The following is a 9483-nucleotide window of genomic DNA, read 5'->3' on the forward strand; positions in this document are numbered from 1 at the left end:
GGAGAAGTGCCGTGAGGCTGGTTCTGAACTTCAGGTTAAAAATTCCAGCAGTTTTCCAGCAGCAGCTTCTACACAAATTTAGTCTGGATTCTGTGCTTTTTAAAACTTTGTTTCCTTTTCCTCTTCCTTTTCCTTTTCTTTTCCTTTTCCTTTCCCACAGACTGCAGGGATGCAGTAACTAACCGACTCACGGCCTCTCTCACAGCCGTACGGGAGTAGCTCTCCTCCTCTGCTGGGGATTCTTCCCTCTAAGGCCTTTGAGATATCTGGGGTTTGTATTCTAAAACTAGATCGCGTGTTATTTTCGACCTCATTAAAAATGTTTCCTTTAGAAACCCAGCAAAACCCCAAACAGAATCCAAATATAAATCAATGCAAATGCAATTACTGTAACCGACCCTCCTCTGAGCCTGAGGGCCTGAACAAATTCATTGATTCCCCGCTGTAATTTATCTGGGAAGCGAGAACACCCAGCCTCCCTTCCGAGCACCGGCCCCGCATCGAATTGCTCGGCGGAGGAGCAGGGCTGGGGCTGCCCCATGGGCATTGTGAGCTGTGCCCGTTTGTGACGCGGGGTCTGGAGCGTTTCGTGGTGCTGCCAGAAGATCGCTGCCCCCCAGCAGCACCCGTCCTGCACGCGATGTCGCACGCGGTGGTGGCGGGGACCCCCGCCGTGATCTTTGACAACGGCTCTGGGCAGTGCAAGGCTGGGCTGTCGGGGGAGCTGGCGCCCCGCTCGGTGATCTCCACCGTTGTGGGGTACCCCAAGTTCAGGTTCGTCATGTTTGGGGCCGGTCACAAGGAGTGGTACGTCGGAGAAGAAGCCCAGTCCAAACGGGGCATTTTGTCTTTGAATTACCCGATGGACAACGGGCTAGTTACATCCTGGGACAACATGGAGAAGATCTGGAGATACCTGTACGAGCAGGAACTCAGGCTGAAGCCCAGTGAGAGGCCAGCGCTGCTGACCGAGACCCCTCTCAATCCCTTGTCCCACCGGGAAAAAATGGCCGAGCTGATGTTCGAAAGCTTCCACGTGCCGGCCCTCTTCGTCACGCTGCAGGCGCTCGCGGTCCTGTACGCCGGGGCCCGCACGACCGGGCTGGTGCTGGACAGCGGGGACGGCGTCACCATCGCGGTCCCTGTCTACAAAGGCAAGTACCTGCTGCAGGGCATAACCAGGGTGGATTTTGCCGGCAGAGATGTAACCAAGTACCTCGCCAGGCTCCTCCTGGAGACCGGGCACTCCTTCATGAGCGCGACCGAGAGAGAGATCGTCAGGGATATAAAGGAGAAGCTGTGCTACGTTGCTCTAGATCCTAGACAAAAAATGCAGGACAAGCCTGAAAATCTCACGCGTGAGTACATTCTCCCTGACGGAAGGTCTGTCACGGTGGGAGACCAGCTCTTCCGAGCTCCTGAAGCACTTTTTGCGCCCAGAGAGGTCGAAGCCCAAGGGCCGGGGGTTGTGGGGATGGTCCTCCGGAGCCTCGCCAGATGTAGCAGCCGTATCCAGCTGGACATCCTAAGGAACGTGGTGCTCTCGGGCGGATCGACTCTGTTCCAAGGCTTCAAGGAGAGGCTTCTGAAGGATCTGCAGGCGGCCATCCCCAGCATAGCCCCCGTCAAGATCTTCTCCCCAGAAAATCGGATGTACTCCGTGTGGACTGGCGCGTCGCTGCTCGCCAGCCTGACGGCGTTTAGGAATATGTGGATTACCAGGGAGGACTATTACGAAGTCGGGCCAACACTACTCCAGAGAAAATGCTTTTGAAAAGTAAAAGTATGACCATCCAGGAATTTTTTTAAGTGCCAATCTGAACAGCTGGAGAGCAGTTAATAAATCAGTACAAAAATAATTGATTTGTAGTAAGTGATTTTATAGCTTAGTAAAGAAAGATCCCTTGTGCATTGGGCTGAAGAAAGAGTCCTTGTTCTGAGCATTTTTGCTATCCAAGATGTTGGTTTTAATTCTAGAAATGTGTTGATCCCTGCTAGAACTGCAAACAGTTTGTCAGACTTTTAAACACTTGAGAACAAGCCACCTCCAGCCCATGCCCGGGGGGGCTGGCTCCCTGCCACGCACCGTAAACTTCCAAAGAGTGGAAAGAGACCTCTGATGGAGAAATAGAGGGCTCGTGGGTATTGCTGACCCTTCACCATAGCACCAGAGATCGCTCGTAGCAGTCCTGGAGAAGCTCAGAGAGGACCGAGCTTCTAAATTTGTTTTTGCTCACCAAATGAAAATAAGTTGGTCTGGCTGCTAGAGCAGAGCTCTCAGACCGAGCACACCTCTGTGCTGCTTGTGGCCCTGCCAAGACATTTGCTATGTCACATCACATAAAACATCGCTTCTGTTTGCCCGTCTGTGGAATTTAGGGAATATTCCAGCTTAAGGACTGTGTGAGACTTCATTTAGGTAATGTAGTGTTAAGATTGGTAATTAATCAGAGAGCACAAGGTGAAAGATATTTAGTTTGGGTTTATTCGTGGAAGATTTCTGAACAAACTTTGTGACATCAGGCATCTACGAGAAGGTGGAGGTGGTTGTCCGTAGCTGGCACTGATGGGAAGAGCTGGATACATTAGGAGATGTTATTTCTCTACTTCCTCAGTGACAGCTAGGGGAAGTGACAAAATAACCCTGCAGATATTTGCTTGAATTACCAAACAAATCTGCCTTGCTGAGCTTGCTGAGCATTTTTTCTCTTTTTTTTTTTTTTTTTTTGAATGCTGAGCATTCCCAAAAAATAAGCTTAACTAGAGTAAATATCATGGCTAACTGATTGGATTTCCAAAGTGAGCTGTGAAATCCATAACAATCATGTGAATTTGCAGCACTTAAATCTGCATTCAAATAACGTGAAAATGATGTATTTACAGAGATCATCATCACCCACTTCTGCAAATGTATGTACTGCATCGAAGCAGGCAATGGAAATCTTCTCCTAATTAAACTCAATAGCACTATACTGTATATTGTTCAAAATTATTTCAAAATGCCCTCAAGATACAGCTGAGAACTTACTGGATTTGTTCAAGATCAGCATGAAAATAGGAAAAGAGACACAGTCTGCCTTCTGAATGATTCGATTCGCTGTCTGGCTATTTTCATTCAGCTCTGGAGAAGAATCTTCAAACTCATTGATGCCCTCTGCTGCCTTGGGACTGATTAGTCATCCCTCACCTCCTCTCCCTGCCCTTTGGAGACTCACAGCACCGCTTTGCTTTCCGTCCAGGCGTTTACAAGTGCTCTGAATGCAGGGATGTCCAACCTCCGTGTTCAGTCACTCACCGAGCCCTGGAGTACCTGGAGTGGGAAATTATGATGAGCCGAAAGATCCAGCCACGAGGGAGGTGGGCAGGGAGGGGAGGATGATTTCTGGGTGACTCCAGAGTCACAAGGGGATTTTTGTATTTGCAAAGTGGGAAGCACGGGAAAAGAGCTGGGGGCAGAGCTGGCTCAGCTCACCTTTTTAAGACTGATCTCAGCAGCGGGTGTAACACAAGACGTGTACATCCCAGAGCACTCTTATACAGGTCGAGGGAGTAGGCAGTGATAGGATGTGGAAACGTGCATGAATCTGAACAGGGGATCAGCAGGCTGTGTGGTGGGCAGGCTGTGTGGTGGTGTCCGAAGCAGCTGGCAGTGGTGGCAGTGGCAGCAGCACCGCCTGTCCCCGCAGAACAGCCCCATGCAACGTGGTTATTGCTGTTTTTGGGGATGGGGGTGGCAGTGGCTGCGTTGGGTAGTCCAGCAGAGAGGAGTGAAAGGCTTTCCTGGCCATGCCAGGCATCACTTTCCTTACACCAGCCAGGTGCCTCTTCCACAGCCGTGGCAGCAGGAGCATCCAGCAGCAGCAGCAGGACCTCGTTTTCCCCAGTTATCGTAGTGAAAGCATACAGCAACGAGTCTGGAGTAAAACACACATCTCTCCTGCTCCTCTTGGGCCCTAAGGCTTCAGAAAGTTGAGATATGTATTACTCCATCAAGTTAATGCAAGTATTCAGAGGGCTTTTAGAGCTGTTATGAAATCTGAATCAGCAATCTCGTATCTTTCTTCCATTGCAGTATGTTACCTTTTAGCAGCCCACTGGAAATGTGTAAACAAACGAGGTACAACTGTAGACAGTTTAAATATTTTACAGCTCACTGACTTCCATATGAGGAGGGATTTGCAGTAACTTAAGTGTTTAGACTCCTGCTCCAATAATCTAATGCAAATAAAAATGCAAACAACTGCGTGCTGGAAAGCAGCGGGAACCCCAGAGAACGGCGCAGCTCAAGGCTGCTGTCAGCAAGGAGAAAAGCGAGGCAGCAAGCGTGGTACCTGCACACCCCTGTGCAGACACACAGCGTGTTGGGAGAGTGACACCTAGCAGGGCTCTGTGTGCGCTCGTAGCAAGGTGTCACCCTTGCAGAGTGCATTGCCTGCTGTAACCCGGGATGGATTCGCTGGCACCAAAATCGTTCGACATCCAGGGACCTGCTGCAGCTCCTCCCAGCCGGAAATCATTCAACAGACCGTGATTACAGGTAGGTAGCACCCACAGCACTGGTTTGGCCCGGCTCTTTCCATTTGCCTCCGAGACACGACTTTGCTCAAGGACACAGGGCAGATAGCAGGAGCTGGCACGTGTTCCCAGAGCCCAGGCTCTTTATCAGCCTCTTCAGTCTCTTGGTCACCTGTTGCTCCCACTGCTGTGCAGGGCACTGGAAATTCATTACTTCCCTTGTGTTTCATTTTCACCTTGAAGAGGTCAGTTGTGTTAATAGTCATGTGGGACCACGTTCCCTTGGCCCTCACGCCACAGAAAATGAGCGGCAGGAATCCTTCCTCTGTCATCTCCACCTGTCCTCTGGACATGTACTAGCTGCAAATGCCTGGGAACCTTCCAGCCTCAGGAAAGTCACACAAGTCTGCCGAATTTGGGACCGGTTGTAGGGATGTAAGAGGCTTGAGTTAACTCCTAGATTTACCATTCATTGCAGAATGAGGAGTTTAACCCTGGGAAAGTCAGGCGTCAGTTCCCCCTTGCAAACACCCTTCTTGTTCTGCCCCGTGCCTGCCCTGCAGGCTGCTGCTGGTGAGGGCCGTCTCTTGCTGGCTGCTGTGCAGCTCTGGGTTGGGTTGGGGATGAAGCGTCGTCACCTTTTACTCCCAGGAAAAACCTTCGTTAAGAGTGCAAGTCAGTGCAAAGATCTGGGATTTTGGGTCCCCAAAATCAGAAACACAAAACCACGTGTGAAGTTTGCACTAAAATGACATAACCATCTCACCCTGCTCTTGGTAATTTTTCCCTCCCTCCCCAAGTCTCACTTAGGTTTCAGTCCAGCAGCAGCCCTTTATTTTCCTTTAAATGTCAAACAATTCATCATTTTGCGCTTTCCCCATTCCCCGTGAATCTAAAGGTTTTGTTGGTATGCAGCGGTGTCAGCCTGGGACAATGCACACTGATTACCCAAAACAACGCGGTTCTTGTCACCCTGCCCATTTTCGGTGCGAGCTCTTGAGAAATGTACAAGAGCTCTTGCTTTCTCTCTCTCCTCCCCGTTACCATATGCACAACAAGAAGGCTGGTTCACATACACACTGGACAAATATTTATTGTCTTATTCACATCTCCCGTCCCCTGCCCTCATCCACGCTGAGCACAGCACTGCAAGAGGTCGGCTCGCCCCTGGGCTGCTGAGCGAAGGTCTTGGGGAGGTCGGTGAAGGCCGGGCTGTGGTGAGGGGTGCCAAGCCATGAGGGGTGCCAAGCTGAGCATCTCTGCAGCAGGGGCAGGGAGGAAGGCTGGGACTCAGCCCTTTTGTTTTTCCAGGCACGGCGATGCTCAGAGAGGCTCCGTAGCCATCACGCACACACACACACGTACGCATATGCACACACTGATTTTATTAAGCCATTCCATACAAGTATTTTATATACGTACTTTTTTTAGTTGTTTTTTATTTGGAAAACTTCAGAGTGCTTTTTTTCACACACAGTAAAGTTAGCTTTGCTGAGATTCATTAGTCCCCTTTCCCCCTGTGTGTAAATGGATCTCTCTCAGTTATGCAATGCAAGGGTACACAACCATGAAAAGTGCAGAGGCAGCCAAAAAAAGCATTGTTCTGAACTCGGACGTGTAAAATATTCATATTCAATAATAAAAAATAAAAAAACAGCCCTTAATAAAAAATTCACGGGGTAAAATATGCATTGTCCCTCCGTCCCCAGGGCTGCAGCAGTTTCCAGACCAACATGTTACGTGGGTTTTCACTGCCTTGTTTTACTCGATTAATTCAAAACCAATTCACTCTCAGACATCCCAGTATTAGGTGCCTAAATTGATTCTGATTTCTCTAAGGGCTGTGTCTCTATGACTACAGTTGTAGCTGGTAGAAACTGTTCAGAGCATCCGACGTGCAGCCCGCCCCAACAGGACCGTCCCTGATGCCGAAGGGGTGCCCGTGCCATGCTGGGCAGCCACACGAGCCATCTCCAAACGAGCCAGGAGCTCTTTCAGCACGCTGCTCAGCCTGCCACGGCACACCCCGCTTCTTGAAGGGACAAATAAGCCAAATGTTAGCATGGCAAGCCGTTCTGCCAGGGGGGCAAGCACATCTTGACCAATGGTGGTGGCTGTGTGCAGCACTGCACCCCTGCAGGGCTTCGCAGAGGAGAAGAAATAATTCAGGGTGCTGAAGGGAGGCAGAGGCAGGTGGAGATAAATGCCTGGCTCAGGCCCTGACCACAGTATGCAGCCGAGATGGGAATTTAATTTATGTTTTTCTGCATCCCCATCCAGTACTGTAGCTGCAAGGCCAGCCTGCCTCAGGTCCCAGACAGCAAAAAAAAAAAGCAGAAGGATGGGATGGGGACTGAGACACTGCCCTGACAGGACAAGGACACCTGGACCTGTGCAGGAACGTAGCAGCAACCACACTGGACCCAGCAGCTCTGCTGAGGAGCCACGGTCCCACTGTGCCCCCCCCAGACCGATGCCAGCAGAAGCTGCTGCTTCCTTCGTGCTCTGGTTTCAGGGCTTCTGTCCCACGTCCACAAGTGGCAAAACTGAAGCTAAGGCACGGATCCCCTGCTGCAATAGGTGCGCTGTGACTGTGCTGCTTCGTGCAACCGGTGGCAAGGTGCTGCTGCGAGCCCAGCAGCAGGGGAGAGTGCTGGAGGGGTGGCGTGAGCATTGCTGGAGAAAAGAGAATGCAGGAACGAGAGGAGAGGTTCTGAACTTAAAATATTTTGCCTGGCGCTGAAATTTTATGAAGATATATGGGAGAAAAGAATGAGAAACTCCAAAACAACCAATGCTTCAGATGTTTCTTTTATCTAAAGTATAGCTAGTTAAATGTTTTACATAGAACGAGTCCCAAGAAGCATAAATCAGGGGATATAAGCTATGTTTTATAAAGACTTCAAAATATAAGTTCTTTACCTCCCACATTCTCGGGCCAAATATTTTAACTGGAAAAGCATGTGGGACAATCAGCATGCATATCACCCATGTCTTTAATGACCATTCCCACCAAGGTGATTTGTTCTGTGTCCACAGTTTGATACTTACATACAAAAAAAAATTAAAAATGGAAGAACAGAAAAGAAAGCTTCAGAAATTCTGATTTTGGAAAAATTGTGATAACAACTGACAGTGTGGAAGTAACAAAATATACTGTGATGTGACAGCTGTCAGAAACACTTGAGATTTTTCTTTTTGGGGGAGGAAGGGGGTAAAAATTGTTCCTTCTATCTGCGAGCTCCAGTTTACTTCTGATGGGTGTCAAATGTGAGCCACAGCACCGAGCTGCATTGAAGGGGGAATGGGAGAATTAAAAGACCTTGCTGAGTACCCTCCTCATTTGCCTTTCCCTAATAATTTTCCAATGGCCGTGGACAAAAGGCATTTTTATTGTTGAATTGTGCTTCTTTGTAGTTCACACAGAGAAAATCAAACTAACTCACCATGAACGTAAGGGCTGCATCTTTTAGCCTAAATAAGGCCAAACCCAGGCCCGAGGCCCGCTGCTTGTGCACGCTGTTAGAAAGGCAGGGAAACCGGGATGGAGGGGTGGAGCAGGACGGGGATCCCTTGGGTTCACCGTACCCCGGTGCCGTGCTTGCAAGGTGTCGGACAGGGCTGGTCCCAGGGGACAGCCGGAGGGTGCTGCTGCCACCTGAGGGCTCGGCCTCCCTCCGGAGAGCTCCGTGCTTTTCTCCTCTTTAGTCCTTGTGGCTGTGGCTCCTGCAGAGGCAGACAGCTTCGTGCTGACAAACCGCCCTCTTTGCACGACTTCCTGGCAGATCTTTTCCCCGTCTCTCGCACACTTGCTCCTCCCTTGGATTTCTCAGGAGCGTGCAGTGGGAGCGCACCGAGCAGCCGAGCTGGGGGCTCCGCTTGCAGGTTGGCAACCCCACCCAGCCCAGCCATCTCCTGGATTTATTGCGTCTCCTTGCATTATCTGCCTCATTCCTGTGTCTGAGAAGGGAGGATGTGCTGAGAGCCTTCACATGGCCGGCCGCACGAAACCACATCCTCACTATCCCAAAGTTCAGAACATCTGTCTTAATTTGTCTGGCCCTCAGCGCTGCGCTCTCGCAGCCTCGCAGGATTTACTGCTTGTTTTTGCAATGAATCTCGCTCACCGAGAGCAGAGAGGGGAATTTGATGGTGTTAAAAAACATCGCTCTCTCTGCGGTTCTCAGGACATCTTGGACCGAATGCAGCCCTGCTGGTGTCAGAGCCTCAGACGAACGGAGGAGCCACTGGTGAGCCACTTAGTCCTCGTAATGCAGATGAGCTGAGAAGATTTGGAAACACTCAGCTCTTCAGATCCTTTGCTACCTCGAGAAAGCCGAAGGGAAATACATGTGCTGCCAAAGTTGTTTCTATGGGTCATTCCCGAATTCCTACAGAAAATAGTATTTCTCAGAACAACACAGCAGAACTATTAAACTGTGCTGGTGGTCTGGTGACATTCTCTGAAGTACTGTCTTTCAGCCAAAGCAATATAGGTTTCCTAGAAGCACGTGCCCCTGGAGGGAGAAATCACGGGCTTTGAAGGTATCCAAGACAATACTCCAGATGCTGATTTCAGCTGTGCTGTCTTAACCCCCCTGTATTCCGTGAATTTACGTCAAAACGGATTTTTTTTTACTGATGTGAGATCATTATTCCTTTATGACAAAGGATTCCTACGTACTCAGAGTAACTGGATGATGGCCAGCTCGCTCCCTCGGAGGTTTTCTTTCCAGAACTGCCGCAGGTTTGCTAGGGCAGGTCACCACGATCTGGATTCTTCCCATCTAATCTTGCACAATGAAAGCAAGTGACTTTAAGCTCAGGTTAAGAAGAGAAACAGTGGGGGGAGAGAGAAGGAGAGAGACTTGAGAAAGTTCACCTGCTTCTGAGCTGCTGGGCTTTTATCCCTCTCCATTTACTGAGAAATTCCTCTGGTGGTAGTTCCTGAATCAACCTCTCTGTGTG

General features: G+C 49.8%; 1 protein-coding gene across 1 annotated transcript; it reads left to right on the forward strand.

Moving 5' to 3' along the window:
* Positions 1-478: 478 nt before the first annotated feature.
* Positions 479-1810, forward strand: LOC309886316 (actin-1-like). The gene has a single exon (XM_082777089.1). The coding sequence runs from the start codon at positions 641-643 to the stop codon at positions 1772-1774; it is 1134 nt and encodes a 377-aa protein (XP_082633215.1). The 5' UTR covers positions 479-640; the 3' UTR covers positions 1775-1810.
* Positions 1811-9483: the final 7673 nt, after the last annotated feature.

This window comes from Aythya marila (assembly GCF_965140915.1).
Source record: "Aythya marila genome assembly, chromosome: 21".
NCBI classification, from domain to species: domain Eukaryota; kingdom Metazoa; phylum Chordata; class Aves; order Anseriformes; family Anatidae; genus Aythya; species Aythya marila.